The following is a 17801-nucleotide window of genomic DNA, read 5'->3' as shown; positions in this document are numbered from 1 at the left end:
AGCAGGCGCAGGCCACCAATGCAGCCGAGGCGGGTGATAGAGGGGAAGAGCTCACGGAAGCGATCAATACGAAAGCCATCGATAAGCCCATCAGCGTCAGTCCGCACGCTCCAGCGCGCTCCGTCACCGCTCCGCCGCTCGTCATCACCACTGCAGAGGGCCAGACGATCCAGCCAGCGCTGGAGACTTCCTCACATGCGTCCAACACCAGCGGCAGCCCCAAAGCGCCTAGCATACCTCCGCGGTCGCCCGCTCGCTCGGCCACGCTCGGCGCACGTGTCGGGTCCAAGGGTGTTCGACTCCAGGAGCGTACCGCCAGTCCGTCACCCGATCCGGTTTTGGCGTCGCGAGCAGGCACCAGCGCGAGTCCCTCTGTCCTTCCACCAGGAGGGCACCCTTACGATGCTACGGGCACTGGCGAGGACGATGTTCGCTCGGACTTAGACACTGCTTCACCGCTAGCGCCTGAATTCGCTATTGAGACGGGCTTGATGGACAGCAGCAGCGAACCACCTATCGAGAGGCCACCTGAAGTCCGTTTACCGCACATCAGCCAAGTAGTACATATGGTTGAGTGGCTGACTTACGCACGTCCTTGTCCTTCTTCACCCTTACAGGAGCTTGAAAAGATCGGAGATGAGATCGAGGCGCTGGAGCGCTCGATTCGCGGCTTGGCGCAGAACTACCAGATCGTGGACAAGCTTGGCGAAGGTACGTTGCACGCATTCATCCGCGTCCGATCTGTTTCGTTCCTTGAGGTTGAGCACACAATCACTCTCTTCGCTGTCAATACACGTACAGGCACGTTCTCGACCGTGTACAAGGCAATCGACGTGAACCATCTGGATTACTTCAACAGATGGTGGACATGGAAGACATTGAAGCAGGACGCAACTGGCCGGTACATTCCAAGCACGCGGAAAACGGTCTATGTCGCGCTGAAGAGGATCTACGTGACGAGCTCTCCAGCTAGAATCTTGAACGAGTTAGAGCTTATGGAGAAAATGCGGTACGTTCAAATGCCAGAGGCCGTGCGAATGGAGGCCTCGGCCGACATCCCCACTGTCCTTCCTGCTGAACTTCTTCCTGTCCTCCTCTTCATGCCAGACCCTACGATAATGTTGCTTTCCTCATTACTGCTTGGCGCCACGAGGATCAGATCATGGCTGTCATGCCTTATAGCCGTCACCAGGATTTTCGCGTGTGTCTCAAACCGACCGAGCAACGAGTCATACCTCATGATGAGATGCTAAATGACTGTATGCTCTGTCTCTTTCCCTCTCTCTCTCCCAAAAACAGGAGTATTACCGCAAGATCCCCTTAAGCGACCTCAAGTGCTACTTCCGCTGTCTATTCGGTGCGCTCGAATCGGTTCATTCGGAGAATATCATGCACCGCGATGTCAAGCCCGCCAACTTCTTGTACGATCCTGCTACGGGTTATGGTACGCTGTGTGACTTTGGTCTCGCCGAGGTGATCTTTTCGTGCCTTGGCATGTGACACCACTTGTCCGTACTGACGCTTTACTCTTCTCACCAGCTATTCGACCCGCTAGAATGGCGCGGCAAATGCCACCACGTCTGTCCAAGCGTGGCCGATCCGCATGGTACGACGGCCATCAACCATGCCGTGCACAGCACGCACCTGCTGCCAGGCGGTGCACTTGGACCGCAGAAGCCAGCGAGCAGCAAGTTGAAATCCGCCATGGCGCCGCCTGAACGCGTCGGATACCTTAAGGACGATCCGCGTCCGAGCGTGCGTGCGAACCGTGCGGGTACGAGGGGCTTCCGAGCTCCCGAGGTGCTGTTGAAGTGTCAGGATCAGACCGTCTGTGAGTGTGGCAGTGTAGCCTCGGTACATGCCCGTCTTGGCTTAGGAACTCGACTGACGATGTCGACCTCTCCCGCCGCTCCACGCATGCAGCCATCGACATTTGGTCGGCTGGCATCGTAATGCTTGCCTTCCTGACGAAGCGCTTCCCGCTCTTCAATGCCAATGACGATAATGAAGCCCTGCTCGAGATTGCAACCATTTTCGGCAGGAGACGCATGGAGCAATGCGCAATGTTACACAGTGAGTTTGTCGATAAAGCGGTAATAGTGTCAGTCTATGTGAGCTCTGCATCCTGACAGCCTTATTACCCAAACGTCTCCCGCAGATCGCACGTTCAAATGCAATATTCCATCCGTTGAAGAAGCAAAGACGCACAGAATCCCCGACTGGATCAAACTCGTCAATCCTTCGCTCTGGAACCCAGGCGACCATCCGGACCCATTGAAGTACTCGCAAGATGTCGCGCAGGCCGTCGACCTGTGCAGGGAATGCCTGCATCTCGATTGCACGCGTCGTCTTACCGCGTCCCAGCTGCTGCAGCATCCTTTCCTGGGCCTAGACTTGCATGACGACGGGATGTGATCTTGGCCACGAAGCCCAGCCGCGAAGAGCATGCAGCGCAGGTGAACTAACACCATACCATGGTGGTGGCATGATGTGCGACGCGCTTCTCCCATACCCATCAACCTGACGACCCTTGTGCTCAAGAAAGAGTTGCTAGCGAATTTCGAAGCAACAAACGGTTGGGACATTCAGCACCACCTTCATCCGCTTATCCTGCGCACACTTCTCTACTACCGCATATTTCACTTGGCATACAAAGCATCGAACTATCTTCTTCAGCATCACCAGCATCGGCAATGTCGACTATTCTCACGGGAGCATCAGCATGGATAACGGGCATTTCACATCGTATCCTATAATTCACACGGAAGTACTATTCTCGCATTGACATCAAACATGGCATGTATGAAATACACACAACGGAGGAAGAGAAGCGCCCCGTTGTGTAGCCTAGCCTGCGGCGGAAAGTAAGGGATAAGAAGCGTTTCAATTTTGCTTGCATCGGACGCCATTAGGATGTCTTCACACAGGCACGCACCACGTATGCCATGCGTGATGAACATTTCAACGATCGCATCGGCGTCCTTGCCTCGCAACCCTGCCTGCTGAGCTTCTGGGCGCACGAATACGATATGCTTTCCGGAATTTACGATTGCTCTGCTCGAGGAGCTTACCAGGCCATGAGAAGGGCATTTCATCGTGCACGCGATCGAGCCTTAGATGGTGGACACATCATCCCGAGACCGAATAAGAGCCCTCCGCGCTGATTGGGTAAAGTCCTTACTCCGCCGCCCTCGCGACGCTTCATCATTAGCTCGGCAAACCCCCAAAATCTTGTTAATTGAGCTCTCCTTCGTCTCGAGCGTCATCATGAGCTTTGTTGTCGCAGTCCTGAGTCCTGCCGTCCTTCATATTCCAAATGCTGGTTCTTAAAGGAGAGGTGTGGTAATAAAATGACGGCGGAAATACACCGGATTCGGTTGATAGTTCCCCTTCGCGATTTCCGATGTTGCTCGACTCGTTGAGACTCAGGTCCATTTCGAGCCTACGCCTGAAGTCCAATAGCTCTTTGCACTACAGGCAAAGTGTAAATGGCAGTCATCAAGGCAGGCGCTCTGGTCAAAACAAACAGGAGAGACACGCAGAGATATCTCCTCAAGGCTGCCGCCATTGCTGCTGGACTGTGCGGCGAGACCGCTGCCCACGACTGATGCTGCCGTCAACATGTCGGTGACATTGCATACGAATCTGGGTGACGTGAAGGTGATCAAGCAGCCCTCAAACCTCCAGCACATCTCCTTTCTGAACCCTTCCAGAATCACATTCACCCATGGTCAGAGCAAAAGCTAACGCACCACCGCTTTGGTTTATGCATCAACAGGTAGAGATCTTCTGCGAGGCGGTACCGCGATCAGCGGAGAACTTCTTGGCGTTGTGCGCGAGCGCGACTTACGACGATGTCTTATGGCACCGCAATATTAAAGGTAGGAGACCAACATTAGAATCTGCAACTCATCTACAACGGATCCGTGATTGACCATGTGCTGTGTGCCTTTCCTGCCTCGTTGCACCGTGCAGAATTTATGATCCAAACGGGCGACCCGACTGGAACCGGCAAAGGTGGCCAGTCAATATGGGGCTCCCCATTTCCTGACGAGATCCGATCGACTCTGAAGGTGCGTCTGATCTCCCCTTTGACCCCATAGTCGCTCGTGTGAAGAACGACTGAAGCCGTCTCGCTTGGTGTCCGTGCTGACGCTCGTCCCCGTTGCACAGTTCAACGCACGCGGGATTCTCGCGTGGGCCAATTCCGGACCGAATACGAATAAATCGCAGTTCTTCATCACGTACGGAAAGGCACCGCATCTGGACGGCAAGTACACCATCTTTGGGCGCGTGATCGATGGCGCCGAAGATGGCGGGACGCTCAGCGTGATGGAGAAGGTCCCTGTCGACGCCAAGAATCGCCCGACCAAGGGCAGAGAAATACGCATGAAGGGTGTCACGGTCCATGCGAACCCTGTTGCGCTGGCCGCCAAGGGCGGGCTTGACTGAGAGAGAGGAGGAACCGGGTGTTCGGGAGGATGGGTCCAAGAAGATTCCCTCATTCATCGTGTAGCATATGCAATCATCTCACGCGCGACGCGCGTCAAATGCCCACCCACCTTCGTGTGCACGCCTATTCGAGCAGCCCGTGAGGTAACGGCGTGAGGCATGCAAGCAAGCAGTGCGAACAGACGGTATGTCTGTGCACCGCGTGTCATGGCAAATTGCGATTGCAAGTAGACGGATAAATACAACGGCGCTGAAGGGCTTTCTTTTCGCGAGGAACGAGCTAAAGCGCTGCAATGGCGCCGGGGTGCGGGATGCTTGCAAGGCGAAAAGCTGTGGGATGGGCAAAGCGCAAGTCCTTCCCAGGCGCGATTGACAAAGTTGCGAAAGAATGCGAAGATGATGAGATGGGATGGCACTTCGGTGGTTGCGAGCGGGACGATACTTCAAAAACGTTGACGCTGCCAGTTGAACTCAAGCGTGGGCGGCCTGCGGGTACCTGAACTGGTGCTGATGCTGGTGCTGATGCGAGAATGCGTGCGCACTCTTCTGGAAGTGGCGTCTGACCGCGTTGGCTGCCTTTTTCGCGCTGGCGCCGCTGGCGCTGCCGCTGGCGAGGGCGCGCGCGACGGTGCTCTGCACGGCGCCGACGAACGCGCTGGCTGCCTGCGGCATGTTGGAGAAGACAGGCATGGGCACCATGCTAGCGGTGTGCGTACGCGTCGGCTGCTTCTGTATAGCGGGCTGGGGCGAGGGCACGACGGTGCTGTGGCGCGCCTGGAACGCGCCGGGGCGGTCTAGCTCGAACGGGTGCCCCTCGGTGTTGAAGACATACTTGTCGAGGTGCGCAACGTTGGGATCGGCAAAGATAAGGTAGAGATATTTGTACAACTCGGCGTATAGGAAGCTCTCCGAATCGTCGTACTGGCCCGTGGCGGTATTGTTGACCTGCTGAATTGCGGCGAGCGCTGTGTCTGTTTTGCAGTACTTGCTAATGCTCTGGAACGCGTTCCACGCGATCTCCTGCCACGCGGGGTCGCCGCTGGCACGCCAGGCGTAAAAGACACTCTCCATCACTTCAGGGCGCAGGACGTACGCGGGCGAGTCGTAGTCGAAGCCGGCGCGGTTGTACTGCGCCTCGTTGGAGATGGTTACGCCGTTGGTGCTGCCATCATTCTCCTTATATACGAACGCCTCGGGCCCGATGCCCGTCGCGGAGGCCGAATACGTATGCGCACACGAGCTGGCGAGGCGGTAGCCATAGTCAACAAACCCTGGTACACCAAGGATTTTCCCGCCGAGAATCCAGTTGCCAGGCGCAAAGCAGCCGAGGTGCGACCAGCGGGGGATGTCGCCACCGTACGACTTGGCGTAGTCGGACAGGAAAAGTAGCTCCGGGTGCCCCTGCGGGACGACGAGAAGATGCTTGATGGAAGACTGGATGCTGTGGATCCACGCGTCGGCAAAAATGCTGGACGAGTTGCCGGCAAGGTATGCGTACTTGATCAGATACTCGAAGAATGAGTCGGAGCCTCCACCCCACGTCACGTAGTCGTCCATCGGCAGGGCTGTCACCGGGTTGATGCCCTGGCCGTACAGACCGGGGAAGACGCTAGGGGACTTGACGATAGCGGCCATGCTGCGGCGCGCATACGAGAGATAAGTGTCGTTGCCCGTGTACTTGCTCAGCTTGCTAAACTCGAGCAGCAGGGTACCAGCCTCGGCGATGATGGCGCGCCCGCCGTTCGCGTCTGGCTTGCCGTACGTGTTCCAGTTGCGCAGCGAGTTGAACGGGATGGCGTTGGAGCCAACCCAGCCCTTGAGCAGATGTTTGCCGACAACTTCGGCCTGCTGGACGAGCTTCCTGTTCTTCTTGCCCGTTAGCTCGTATGCGGAGAGCAAGCCTCCGAGGTGGCGGATGTTGGTCTCGAACAGCGAGATGGTCGACTGGGATGTGCTGCCGTAGTTGACCGTCTGGGCGTAGGATATCATGCTGTTGGCAATGTCTGTGTCGTTCATCAGGATGGCAGTTGTGATGGCGTCAATGGCGGTAGCGCCCCATCCGCCAAGGTTGTTCTGCTTGCCCTTGCTGAGCGGCAGGAGTGCGTCTGCAGGGAAAGCATACTGCTTGTACGCGGCAAAGCTACTCTGGAAGCTGACCTTGATGGCCGCTGCGCGCTGCTTGGACTGGGCGGTCTGTGTCAGATTGGACGCCTGCACACGCGGCGTCGTCGCTGCCTCCGCCAGCTGGGCGCCAGCGAGGGCGAGTAGGGCCAGGGAGAGGAGGGTGTAGAGGGAGGTGAAGGTCATGGGCTGCATCGTGGGTAGGGACTAGATGGGGGTGCCTTGAAAAGAGAGTGCGCGTGTGTGGTAGTCTGTTACGAAAGAGTGTGGGCAAGGGAGGAGAGGGGTGCGTTGGATTTCCTTTTGGACAGAAACCCCATTGTCCGGGGGGGCAACCAAGCAGTCGTCAGCGGGGGCGAGGTCGGGGAGCAGGCTGGATGGGGAGGGGGTTGGAGGTGGTGAAAGTGAAGGTGCTGCAAACCCTGCGAGCGATGAGCAAGCTGGGGAACGCATTCCACACTCATTTCTCATTCTGCGCTAAAAATGTACATAACCCGCCGCGCTGCGCTCACCACAAGGGCCGGGAGAGTCGATTGGCAGCAACTCTCTCCAGCAGATCAAGCTCGCTTCCTCGCAGCGCACCCCCGTGTCCTGGCCGACTCTTCATCATCATCGACTCATCGTCCTCCTCATCTCATATCTTATACTTGATATTAGAACCTACCCCAGACGTCTCCAGTACATACTCCCCACTCCTTGCTTGGAGCCTGAAATGGGTGGGACGCACATTAGGCCATCCAAGGTGTCGTGCTGTCTCATACATTAATCAGACACACCTGTCGATCGCCAACAAGGTTGCAATAGTATTGGTTCGGCTCTTCGTGACAGCAATTTCATTTCTGGCATCGTTCGCGGGGATAAGACAGGGGTTAGTCGTCCGCGCCAACATTGTCGATAGCTCTACAACCCACTTCGTGCCGATTTGGCTGGCTGTCCGCAGGCTAATGAACACGCTTCGACGTCGTCCGCAGGCGTGGGCAGACAAAAAGATGGGAGACCTGCCGACGCGGACAGCAAATCGAACACACTCTGGAGCAGTAGGTTAGCATGGTGCGGCACTGCACGACTCGCACGGAGCTTTAGCCCACTCCGCATAGCATTTCATTCTTTTCCAGCCAAAAATGGAGAAATGAAATTAGAAATAGATCGGAACTCGGGACTCGCTGCTGTTGCACACGGCGAATGGCCCACTGACACGAGAAGTGAGCATGATGGCATCTTCCGAGATAGCAGGCAGGTATGAGCGAGGCCAACGAGACATTGCTGGACAAACGCAGCAGCACCTTTGGGCATCCACACACCGCCTTGCCATCTCACCGAATCTCGGCGCCGCGGAGGATTCAGCACTGGCACAGGGTTCCACACGTTCGCGATCGCGGTCCGCTGCTACGGCCTCTCCCCTAACCTCGCCCAAGCCGTGCTTGTGCCGTCAGTTCATCGTGCAGACACGGCACGCTCGCCCGCCTCGCACTGCGACCGCCACGATTGCCGACATTTCCATCGATATCACGTGTAGTCCATCCACCGCACACATAACTGGCCCCTGATTTGACGGTAGCGGGAAGCAGCGCCGGGCGCTCGAGCGAGCTTTGAGCACACAACAAGCACCGTGCTGACCCCACCCCCACTTCCTCGCCCTTATTCTCTGACGCCGACGCCGGGCGCTCACCAACGCACTGTCAGAGCCCACATCAGCTTCTTCGCTCTCATAATGCGGCGTCGCGCAGCCGCCACGGCAGCAGCAAGCCTCCTTGTCACGCAGGAAACCGTACCAGCGCCACCTCAAGCTGCCACAGCCACTGCCGCTCCTGCCCTCATGACTCTTCGCGCGCGGCGCAACGGTAGAACCACGAATACCGACAGCGTCCGCCCTCTATCCAAAGAGGACGACCGGCACCCAGAAAAGCAACAAGAGACGCCGGACAGCGCTGAAAGTAAGTCGCAACAGCTCTCCGCTCGCAAACTAGCCGCCTACTCGCAATCGTCCCTTGCCGGCCCCTTCCCCGGTTTTGCGTATCCCACAGCAGAAGAGGCGGAGAAGGTTGCATACCTACTCGCTGATTGGCACGGGTACAGGAAGGGCGAGGAGGCAGGTGAGACTATGCTGCCGAGACACCGAAAGCCGCAGAGTGACGACAACTGGGGGGGTTGTGGAAATGTGTGAGTCTCGCTTTGGCGCGATGGTGTGTCGAGAACACTTTACGGTGCAATGGAGAGACAAGCTGATCGAAAGACACCTGACGTAGACCGTCCGTTCTCGATGCACTGATCCGTACGGTGCTCTCGTGCAACACGTCGAGCCGCAACTCGACGGCGGCACACAAGTCGCTCGTTGCGCGCTTCGGGCGGCAAAACTGGGAGGCGATCCTTGACGCGCCGCACACCGAGCTCGTCGAGGCAATCCGCTGCGGCGGCCTGGCGAACAGCAAGGCGCGGACCATCCGCGCGATCCTCGAGCAAACGCGGCAGCGCCACGGCTGCCTGTCGCTCGACCACCTGCACGCACCCGATGTTGCGGACGGCGCGATTATGCGCGAGCTGCTCGCCTTCCCTGGCGTCGGGCCCAAGGTGGCGACGTGTGTGTTGATGTTTTGCATCGGCCGCGACACAATCGCCGTCGACACACACGTTTGGCGTCTCAGCAAGATGCTCGGCTGGGTCCCGGACACTGCCACGCGCGACCAGACATGCTACCACCTCGAGGAGCGCCTCCCGCCGCCCCTCAAGTACCCGCTGCACGTCCTGCTCATTAAGCACGGCAAGATGTGCGGCGCATGCTCCGCGCGCGGATTCGCCACTGTCGAGATGGACAACGGCTCGTCGAACGGCGGCGTGCAGAGCGGAGCGGAAGATGAGAGGGACAGAGAAGATCTAGAAGAGCAGTCGGGGCTTGCGAGCGGTGACGCAGGCGCAGGCGCCGCAGGTGCGCAGGATGAAAGGAAGAAGGGAAGGGAAGCACGGCCGTGTCCGCTCCGCCAGCATGGGTTCGTGCATAGCCGAACGTACAGCAAGAAGATGTCGCTCCACAAAGCCGAAGGCGACGCCGATATCGATGCTAGCCCAGGAAAACCCAAGAGCAAGCGTCGCAGCGGATCCTCGCACGCCAAGGAAGATGACGAGTCGGCCGCGGCGGAAGCGGACGGAAAACCCATCTCGACAGCCGGCTCGTGCATTCGCGCTCTGAAAAGGGCAAAGAAGGAGGATGTTCCTGAAGCGGGTGTATCGCGTGCGAATACAGCTGCGAATGCCATCGGCAGCGGCGGCTCACGCTCATCTTCACGGAAACGGGCCAAGGCCGAGGCGTAGATGTGCTGTATTTCTTTTTTTTATTGTGCCTCTGTTTATAAAGAATATCATAGATACACATTTTTGCCAAGTATAGAGGCCCGAACATGGTATGCTGTCCACCGCGCACCGTGGATCTTCGTCTGAGCTGGAATACAAGTCGTACCATGTCTGCCGATCGTCTGCTGCTGTCGTGTCGCCTCCCTTTGTCGGTCCAGCATGTCGCAAAGGATAATGCTGGCATCCCGGAGGTAGCGCTCTTGGCTCGCTCTGTTGTCAAAGTCAGGACCTAGTGGGTCAAAAAGAAAGAAAAGGAACTCGCCTGGCGGCTGGTGCGTCTATGGGACCTGGACGATGCAATTGCGACTTGACTGGCTCTTCATCAGCGCCAACACTGCTCATAAAGGCCTCGGCTTGCATTGCTTGTAACGGCTCTTCCCCGAATCGCCCCTTGTACTAATGAACGTTTGAGCCGATTTCGTCGGCCTGTCAAGAGGGGCAAGTGCATTATTGCGCAGCAGCACCCTCACCGCCACCCCCAACATCACCGTCACGCATCAACCTGATCGCTAGATCACGATGGTGAACCCGCTCATCTTGTCGACCGTCGTCATCGCCGGCGTCGCAACAGCGGTGACGCTCGAGTACACGATCTTCAAGCCGATGCGCGAGGGCCAGCCGATCCTGGGTCACCAGTTCCAAGAGCAGTGGCACGGCCACTTTACCCGCTTCAGGCGTAAAGTGCGCCGCGCATGCGACCCGCACGGTCACTTTGCCAACGGCGACGATAGCGACAGTGACGACGAGGGCAGAGTTGAACACGGGCACAAGCATGACTTGCGTGAGATGCATGTGCGCCAATCTGACGGCCGTGCTGGTGCTAACGACCACCATGGCTGGCGAGCCGATCCGCCGCCTGACGAACTTCGACTGCGCAGGCGGCAGGCCCATGCCGTACAGCCAGTGACTCCCGACGAGGCATGGAGGCGAGAGATGGATGCAGACTTGATTGACTTTGAGCTACACGAACGGCAGACTAGAATGGTTCAGAATATAGCCAGGAGCGGCCTCGAACAAGCTGCGCGTGGTGGCGACGGAGGCTTTGCAACGGATACGCATCGTCCTGGTGTCTGGCCGCAATGGAGCGATGCCAAAGTAAGTATCAGAGCGTTAAGAACGCACACATACGAAGTCCTGCTAACTTCTCTCGCGTCTCGATGCTGCTCCGCAAATTCGGACGATCAAGCCGCCATCGTCGACCGAGCATCATGATGACGAACCTGTAGCCCCGCACCATACAGTTGGCACCGAATCACCTGCATTAAACAACACTCACCTCTCCGCTTCTTTGACAGAACTCGGATTCGCTGAAGCAGCGGTGAAAAATGGTGACGGCAACGGTGACCGTGACGGCAATGCAAGCACATCATCGTTATCTGACGACAACAATGACAACGCCGACGACGAACAAGTAGCTGCGGCGGAGCGATACTTCAGCACCGCCTCGCTCATCGACCGAGATCGCCTGCATGCTATGCGCTCACCATTGCACTCTCCCAAGACGCCTGTAAGCTCTCTGTCCGTCGTGAGCGATGCGTACAGCGGCTCGGAGGCATTTCACTCTGTCTCCCCGTTGCGCGTGGCCTCTCCTTCTCCGGGTGACTCGCACAACCACGCCGATGGCCAACACGAGGACAAAGAGTTTACCCTCACTTCCCCACCGATGCGCCTCGGCACTTCGCACGAGGATCCTCTGGTGACAGAGGAGCACGCACACAGAAGCGCAGAGAACATGCATACACACTCACCTGGTGAAACCGCTGACCAAAATGTTACGGAAGCAGGCGAGAGCACCAGCGGCTCGGAGAGCTTCAGCAGCGAAGCCAACGTGTGGAGACAACCACAGGATGCCAAGGCGCTCTCACGACCTACCAGTCCAGGAGTGCGGAGCGATGATTCGTGGGAGAGACTGAGCAATAGCAGCGACGGACATGATGAGGATGACGACTAGTGTATTTGAGCTTCTAACCGCAAGTTTGTACTACGAGGACCACACATTGTATTTGTAAGCCATACGGTATCATTCGTTTACCAGAACCATGCAGATATACACTACAAGAGAAAGCCGCTCTCTCGCTCGCTGCTCAGGCATCCATCTCCTGTTGGACTTCCGCAGTGTAGCTGTCCATCCCGCCACCTAGCAAGGTGGTCTTCCCTTTCTTCACGAGGTACACGCTCCCATGTTCGCGCGAGCTGGCGCCTGCATGATCGTCGCTATCATTACTGCTCTCATTCTCCTCGCCGTCTGATCCGAGCACCAGGTCGCTCTTCTTGCCCTCGATTAGCTGCTTAACGGCATGTCGATCGTGGCTAATGAGCAGGATCGCGCCGGTATAGCGCTTCAGCGCGCGCATGAGCGCATCGATCGAGTCGCTGTCGAGATGCTGTGTCACTTCGTCGAGACAGATCAGATCCGGCGCGGCCCACATCAGCTCCGCAAGACCAAGCCGGACTAGTTGCCCACCCGAGAGCGTGTGCAGCGGTTGCGCATCCGCTGTCCGACCGCGCAGACCGAGGCTACCGAGGAAGCGCCGCGCGGGGCCATCCATCGAAGCGCCCTCACCTGCCTCGATGTTCGCAATACGTGAGAGGAAATAGGACAGAGCCGTGATGGGCGGCTTTCCCTTCTCCGCGCGCATGGTTGCAAAACGCTCGATGGTGTGCTGCTCGTACAGGCCGATCGTAGCCTTAGAGTGCCGCTCGACGCGTCCGGTTGTCGGAGAGATGTGCTCCAGGATCAGCTTCGTGATCGTCGTCTTTCCGTGGCCATTCGGTCCGATCAGCGCGACGCGTTCCCCTTGGCCGATGGTCAGCGTGACATCGTCCACCGTCGCGCGCCGCGCTCCAGGGTAGGAGAGCGTGACGTGGTCAAGATGAACGAGCGCACCGGGGAAGCGCAGCCGCTCTGGGTCAGGAAACGAGAAGTTAATGTCCGCATCAGGCACATCAATGTCGATGCCATCTCGCAGGGTCAGAGCGTAGCCGGCATTCTCGATAGCGTTGAGCCTGAATCGGTGCCCTTTGCTATTACGCTCGAGACCCCATCGCTCATCCAGCTTCTTCTGCCTCGTCTTGACCATACGCATCTTGTTGTCATCACCCGTCTTTCGTGCCTGTTTGGCTGCATCAGCGATGCTCTTCTCCACCTGTTCGCGCTTGCGATCTAGTGCTGCTTGCTGCTTAAGCGCATTCTTGAGCTTGCGCCGCTGCGTCTGCTCGTACGAGCTCAAGTTGCCGTCATAGTACGTCAGCTGCTGCTTGCGTAGAATGATGAGCTCTTCGGCGACGTGGTCAATGAACTGGCGAGCAGTAAGAGCGTGCCTGAGTTTCAGCACGTGACATAAGCCAAGAAGGGTATCCGATGAACCCTGGGCTCACCTCTCGATCGTGACTAATGACAACCATCGTCTTCTCCGAGGCTTTCAGCCATCCTTGTAGCCAGACGACGCTGGGAAGGTCCAAAAAGTTGGTGCACTCATCTAGCACAAGGCATTCACAAGGCTTGAGCAGCGCGCTTGCCAAGCTGGCGCGACTCTTCCATCCGCCGGACAGGGACATATAAGGAGCATGCAGTTGCTCGTTGCTGAATCCAAGCCCTTTAAGGATCGACTCGCAGCGCGCTTCGGCCGTGTCGGCTTCATACTCCTCCAACGCGACTTGTGCTGCAGCGAAAAGTTCGGCAGCTTCACCGCGCCAGTCACGTTGTACATCCGCACCTGCACCTGCAGACGTATCTGCTGCTGCGGCTGCTGCTCCAGCAACTGCATTTGCATTCGCATCCGCACCTACCGCCTTAGCATCCAGCCCGAACACGCGCGCGTAGGTCTTCTCGGCACTGTCAAGCGCTTGTTCAGCCGCAATCAGTGCTTTCCGCGCCTCAAGTCCACGCGCACCACTCCGCCGCAGCGAGATGCGCTTTGCTTCGGCCAGCTCATCGCGCCGCCTGGCGAGTACGATGCTGGCCACGGCTCGTGATATCGCTGCGTCCGTGTCAGTATCGAGCGCTTTACTGAGAGCTGTGTGGCATGGCGAGTCATCTTTTTAGCGATCCATAGCAAAGCCTTGGAAATAGAGCTCTCCTCACACTTGGCTTCTGTTAAAGCGCGCGTTCGCTGCCTGTCACCCGCAAGGACAGCTTGCACAGTCGATATGGGCGCCGCGCTGCTCTTTCCTTGTTCGTCCTCCTCTCCTTCGAAGGCGACGAGCTCATTTTCTACCTGTGACACGAGCAGAATTTTGTAATTTGTTGGCAGTCCAGGGATGATGCGGTCTGCCATCGCACGCAGTAAGGCTGGAACTCAAAATGAATTGCGATGTCATCAGCATCTATTCGCGTTGCCGAGCGGTAAAATTGGTCGCGAGTTACTCACTGGACTGCAGAAACGATCAGTCGTTAATGGAGCAACATATATAAAAGTCCGAGAAAGCTCAATGTGAGCATGAGAGAAAGCGATAGAACCGAAGCGTAGTCCTGACAGCTCACCTTGCCAACCCCATTTCGACCAACGAGTCCATAATGCGTACCCCCCTTCAGCCTCAAATGCGCGTCGACGAGCAAGTCTTTCTGTCCGCCCTCGCCAATGGAGATGGTCACATTCTTCAGGTCAATCTCCCCGCTGGCCGTCTCGATTGCATCGAGGTAGAAGCGCGTTTCTTGCGACGTAGCGTGGATGGTCAAGCCCGGGGCGTGAGCTTGCACGGAGGATGCGTCGACGAGCTTGGACACAGGAGACTCCTTTGAGGTGGGAGAGGTAGTGGTGGCTGCATTCGAATGTTCAGTCTGATCACAGGACGCCGCCGATGACGTTACTGCTGCTTTTGCCAAACGCCGCTCGCGCGCAGTCATCTTGTGCGCACCATTCTCCTTGACTACCTTTGGAGCCTTGCCTTCGATAGAGGCGGAACCTGATTCGTCTTGTTTGGCGTGCTCCTGTGGCTGATCATCTTCCTGAGCGCGAATCGCTGCACCGCCACTTGTCAACGATGGAACCGAGTGCGACTCTTCCGATGGCTGGGCAGACGCAGCGGGCTCGACAGGGAGTGCCTTCCACTTTTCCAAAATCTCCGCGGTGCCCTTTTTACCCGTACCAACATCGAGCAGGATAGGTCGCGCTTTCTTTTCGAGCGCCGCGAACGCTACTTCTTTCCTGTCTTCTCCGGAAGCAGAACTACATTCAGTGAGGTAGGAGTTTAAAAGCGTTTCCAGCTTGGGTTGCAGCTTGAGTGCTGATAGCGTCGAAACAAGGGTTGCAGGAATGCAGGAGAGGTACGGTTCCGGGCTGCCGGAGTGAGCGTGTGAAGAGGTCATTTTTAATGTGGTGTAAGAAATGCCCCAACGAGAGTGATCTCTTCAAGCATGATCAGCAATCATCTCGTTGAACATTAAATGTTGAAAGCTGGTTTACGGTGAAGCACAATCGATACTCGTTGGCGTCGCTTTGGTTCGCATTCTCCCGCATGGTGACCATATATACGATAGCTGACGACTGCTCAGCCGTGAACGCCTCATCGGGTGCAAGGACCTTGTCAATCAGGCTAGATCAGGCTGTGCTGTATCGCCAGAAACCCGCGTGGCATGTATGACAGCATCGGTGCACTTCTTCGGCACTGACAAACTCTCTTATTTTTCTCCCTCGCCTTCAGCCGCCGACAAAATGCTCACAAGTATGCGGCGAGCCGTACTCCCTGCCGCTGGCCACCCAGTCTCACAGCTTTGGAGTGCTGTTGTGGCCGTTGGTCTGACTGTTTGCACTCGAACCTCACCCGAGTCATTCAGGACCTCGAGCCATATTGTAGGTGACATCCATCCCCACGCCCCTGCGAGTTCCGGCTTCCGATATTCCCCATATAATAAATGGCAGGCAAGTATGACTCGAGTCGACTGACTGTGACTCGCTCGACTCACCCCCCTCCCCACCGAAATGTATCTCTCTATATGTATGTATGTATGTATGTATGTATGTATGTATGTATGTATGCGTCGTTTCCGAAACCTATCTATCAATCTTTGCGAGTCATGTGACACACGAGTCGCAGTAGAGTGGTGAGTGGGAGAGTGGATTGCATCATCACCCAAAAGTAAAGTTAAGCGCCCCTAATACAACGCCCTCGCGAGGTGTGCGCAGTGGTCACCTCACTACTTTCGCATTTGGGTGGGGCTCAGCGGTTACGCGTCGCATGCTTTGGATGCGATCCTATCTATATCAGACGGATTCTGCCCTCTTCACTCTTTTTTTCTGTACCTCGTCGCCACGAGCAAACTGTATACTCTTTTCACCATTCCCCCCTTTCAGCATTTTCAAAGGCGGACTCATATGTAGCTATCGATCTGCAACGCTGTCATCTTGGCATGTCCGAAAAGACGGGGTTGGTCCTTGGGACAGACAGGACTGTGCGATGCGGTGCGATATCGCTAGAACTTCGAGTATACTGCCCCGCCTCATGTATCCAACAAACTCCTTAGCCACCCTTCCTCCGTTTAGATTCTGGGGCCAGGTTTAGAGACGATATCATCCAGATCCTGGAACTTCCAGCAAGGAAACAAGCTCAGCCCTCGCCAAGCTCCTAGATGTTTGGATGAGATTGTTGGTGTGGTATATTGAGCAACACCTTCTCAACAGGCCAAACAGGATGAGACGCTGCGAATGGACAGACTTGATCGTGTCATTTTCAGAGTTGAAGAGAACTAGCCAGCACAGATGTTCATAGATGCCAAATGAAGTAGGCATACAGTTTTTCCACGCGTGCGGGCAACAGAAGCATAATCTGCATGCGCCAGGTTCAGACCAAATCAAATGCCACGGTCCATCCGCGGCCACGTTCACTCATTCTTCGCGTGCACGACCCAGTCGAGCCAGCTGCCCTTGTAGTTTCTCGCGTTCCACCAGCCCATTTTGCGTGCAAAGTCTTGCGCCTCGGTGCTCCTCTTGCCGCTACGGCAGTAAAAGACGATCTTGTCGTCGAAGCCCGGGCGATCGAATGCGTACTTGGACGAGAATGCGCCACGCGACGACTTATTGACGTCGAACGCGCTCTTAAACTCCGAGAGTGGGACGTTGACCGAGGATGGGATCATGCCTTGCGCCACCTCATCTGGCTCTCGAACGTCGATGAGGGTGATGTGCTGCCAGTACATATGATAATTGGATTTTAGCTCTAGTTATCAGAAAGACATCCGGGTTCACTATGTTCGCGACATACACCGCTTGGCGCCTCCGTCTCGGGCTTCAGCTCGTCGTATGTGACCTCGCCCTTGTCGACCCAACTGCGATCCTTGCTGAAGATAGTAGCGCTGCTCTTCAGTACACGAGCCTGCCGCAAGCCTCGAGCACTCGCAGCTGCGCACAGCTGGATCGACAAAGCAGGCTTCCTGCTACTTCTGAGCGAATCGGAAGAGGAAGAGTTGACGAGTGTGCTGAGTGTTGCGCGTGAGGCAGCGCATGGTGCTGCTACCGCGGCTGTTTGGCCCAGGGATGATCCCCAAAGGGACCCGCGCCGTAGCACCTGCGCACTGCTCCCTCGAAGGGAAGCCATGGCCGAATTTTATCCTTGGCGCTTCTTGACTGATCAGGTCGATGACTCCCAAACTTTTCGTTCACTCAGATGCCCAGTGAACTACAACTCTGAGTTGGGAGGAATGTAGATACGCCTATGGATATGCAGCATTCAATTCCAATAGCGGAGTAAGTACGGACGGTGGTTGGAAACAAGAAGCTACAAGCAGACGCAATGGATCGGGGATTGCGTTGTGCTTGTTGTGGTCCGTGCGAGCGGTGAGGGCCACGTGACGGCGGTTGGAAAACGAACGCGCGCAAAGATGTGCGCGAGAGAACAACACTCACGAAAAGTCTTTCATCTCTCCGTTCGCTCTAATAAGCTGTTGT

At 56.6% G+C, this 17801-nt stretch overlaps 7 protein-coding genes across 7 annotated transcripts; 4 read left to right on the top strand and 3 right to left on the bottom strand.

Annotated features, from left to right (window-relative positions):
• Positions 1-566: 566 nt before the first annotated feature.
• Positions 567-2415, top strand: K437DRAFT_225340 (kinase-like protein; the record flags this gene model as incomplete). The annotated part of the gene is made up of 7 exons (XM_013387083.1): positions 567-711; positions 802-1009; positions 1108-1201; positions 1300-1473; positions 1540-1831; positions 1924-2073; positions 2159-2415. 7 exons carry the CDS (start codon positions 567-569, stop codon positions 2413-2415), a joined length of 1320 nt encoding a protein of 439 aa, XP_013242537.1.
• A 1019-nt stretch (positions 2416-3434) lies between these two features.
• K437DRAFT_248189 (peptidyl-prolyl cis-trans isomerase-like 3) lies at positions 3435-4574 on the top strand. Its single transcript, XM_013387082.1, has 4 exons — positions 3435-3660; positions 3779-3881; positions 3976-4073; positions 4174-4574. Exons 1-4 carry the CDS (start codon positions 3622-3624, stop codon positions 4450-4452), a joined length of 519 nt encoding a protein of 172 aa, XP_013242536.1. The 5' UTR covers positions 3435-3621; the 3' UTR covers positions 4453-4574.
• A 35-nt stretch (positions 4575-4609) lies between these two features.
• Positions 4610-6996, bottom strand: K437DRAFT_257307 (glycoside hydrolase family 47 protein). Its single transcript, XM_013387081.1, has one exon. The coding sequence runs from the start codon at positions 6766-6768 to the stop codon at positions 4924-4926; it is 1845 nt and encodes a 614-aa protein (XP_013242535.1). The 5' UTR covers positions 6769-6996; the 3' UTR covers positions 4610-4923.
• An 839-nt stretch (positions 6997-7835) lies between these two features.
• Positions 7836-9947, top strand: K437DRAFT_248185 (DNA glycosylase). Its single transcript, XM_013387080.1, has 2 exons — positions 7836-8733; positions 8820-9947. Exons 1-2 carry the CDS (start codon positions 8285-8287, stop codon positions 9877-9879), a joined length of 1509 nt encoding a protein of 502 aa, XP_013242534.1. The 5' UTR covers positions 7836-8284; the 3' UTR covers positions 9880-9947.
• A 27-nt stretch (positions 9948-9974) lies between these two features.
• Positions 9975-11319, top strand: K437DRAFT_145078 (uncharacterized protein). The gene is made up of 3 exons (XM_013387079.1): positions 9975-11013; positions 11105-11140; positions 11214-11319. The coding sequence occupies exons 1-3, from the start codon at positions 10438-10440 to the stop codon at positions 11238-11240; spliced, it is 639 nt and encodes a 212-aa protein (XP_013242533.1). The 5' UTR covers positions 9975-10437; the 3' UTR covers positions 11241-11319.
• A 604-nt stretch (positions 11320-11923) lies between these two features.
• Positions 11924-15640, bottom strand: K437DRAFT_257304 (P-loop containing nucleoside triphosphate hydrolase protein). Its single transcript, XM_013387078.1, has 5 exons — positions 14402-15640; positions 14316-14319; positions 14003-14209; positions 13297-13934; positions 11924-13217 (listed from the first exon to the last, which is right to left on the bottom strand). The coding sequence occupies exons 1-5, from the start codon at positions 15224-15226 to the stop codon at positions 12003-12005; spliced, it is 2889 nt and encodes a 962-aa protein (XP_013242532.1). The 5' UTR covers positions 15227-15640; the 3' UTR covers positions 11924-12002.
• A 935-nt stretch (positions 15641-16575) lies between these two features.
• On the bottom strand, positions 16576-17552 carry K437DRAFT_274765 (Rhodanese-like protein). The gene is made up of 2 exons (XM_013387077.1): positions 17119-17552; positions 16576-17041 (listed from the first exon to the last, which is right to left on the bottom strand). Exons 1-2 carry the CDS (start codon positions 17449-17451, stop codon positions 16739-16741), a joined length of 636 nt encoding a protein of 211 aa, XP_013242531.1. The 5' UTR covers positions 17452-17552; the 3' UTR covers positions 16576-16738.
• Between the last annotated feature and the right edge of the window lie 249 nt (positions 17553-17801).

This window comes from Tilletiaria anomala, assembly GCF_000711695.1.
Source record: "Tilletiaria anomala UBC 951 chromosome Unknown K437scaffold_57, whole genome shotgun sequence".
Taxonomy (NCBI): Eukaryota; Fungi; Basidiomycota; class Exobasidiomycetes; order Georgefischeriales; family Tilletiariaceae; genus Tilletiaria; species Tilletiaria anomala.
This window is presented reverse-complemented; position numbering and strand designations above follow the sequence as displayed.

Coding starts and splice junctions, on each gene's coding strand:
- K437DRAFT_248185 (XM_013387080.1), top strand. CDS start 8,285: ATGCGGCGTCGCGCAGCCGCCACGGCAGCAGCAAGCCTCCTTGTCACG. Junction 8,734..8,819: donor TGGGGGGGTTGTGGAAATGT/GTGAGTCTCGCT, acceptor CACCTGACGTAG/ACCGTCCGTTCTCGATGCAC.
- K437DRAFT_257307 (XM_013387081.1), bottom strand. CDS start 6,768: ATGCAGCCCATGACCTTCACCTCCCTCTACACCCTCCTCTCCCTGGCC.
- K437DRAFT_145078 (XM_013387079.1), top strand. CDS start 10,438: ATGGTGAACCCGCTCATCTTGTCGACCGTCGTCATCGCCGGCGTCGCA. Junction 11,014..11,104: donor CGCAATGGAGCGATGCCAAA/GTAAGTATCAGA, acceptor CGGACGATCAAG/CCGCCATCGTCGACCGAGCA. Junction 11,141..11,213: donor AGCATCATGATGACGAACCT/GTAGCCCCGCAC, acceptor CTTCTTTGACAG/AACTCGGATTCGCTGAAGCA.
- K437DRAFT_257304 (XM_013387078.1), bottom strand. CDS start 15,226: ATGACCTCTTCACACGCTCACTCCGGCAGCCCGGAACCGTACCTCTCC. Junction 13,935..14,002: donor CGCTTTAACAGAAGCCAAGT/GTGAGGAGAGCT, acceptor CATGCCACACAG/CTCTCAGTAAAGCGCTCGAT. Junction 13,218..13,296: donor TCATTAGTCACGATCGAGAG/GTGAGCCCAGGG, acceptor ACTGCTCGCCAG/TTCATTGACCACGTCGCCGA.
- K437DRAFT_248189 (XM_013387082.1), top strand. CDS start 3,622: ATGTCGGTGACATTGCATACGAATCTGGGTGACGTGAAG. Junction 3,661..3,778: donor CGAATCTGGGTGACGTGAAG/GTGATCAAGCAG, acceptor ATGCATCAACAG/GTAGAGATCTTCTGCGAGGC. Junction 3,882..3,975: donor ATGGCACCGCAATATTAAAG/GTAGGAGACCAA, acceptor TGCACCGTGCAG/AATTTATGATCCAAACGGGC.
- K437DRAFT_274765 (XM_013387077.1), bottom strand. CDS start 17,451: ATGGCTTCCCTTCGAGGGAGCAGTGCGCAGGTGCTACGGCGCGGGTCC. Junction 17,042..17,118: donor AGACGGAGGCGCCAAGCGGT/GTATGTCGCGAA, acceptor ATGTACTGGCAG/CACATCACCCTCATCGACGT.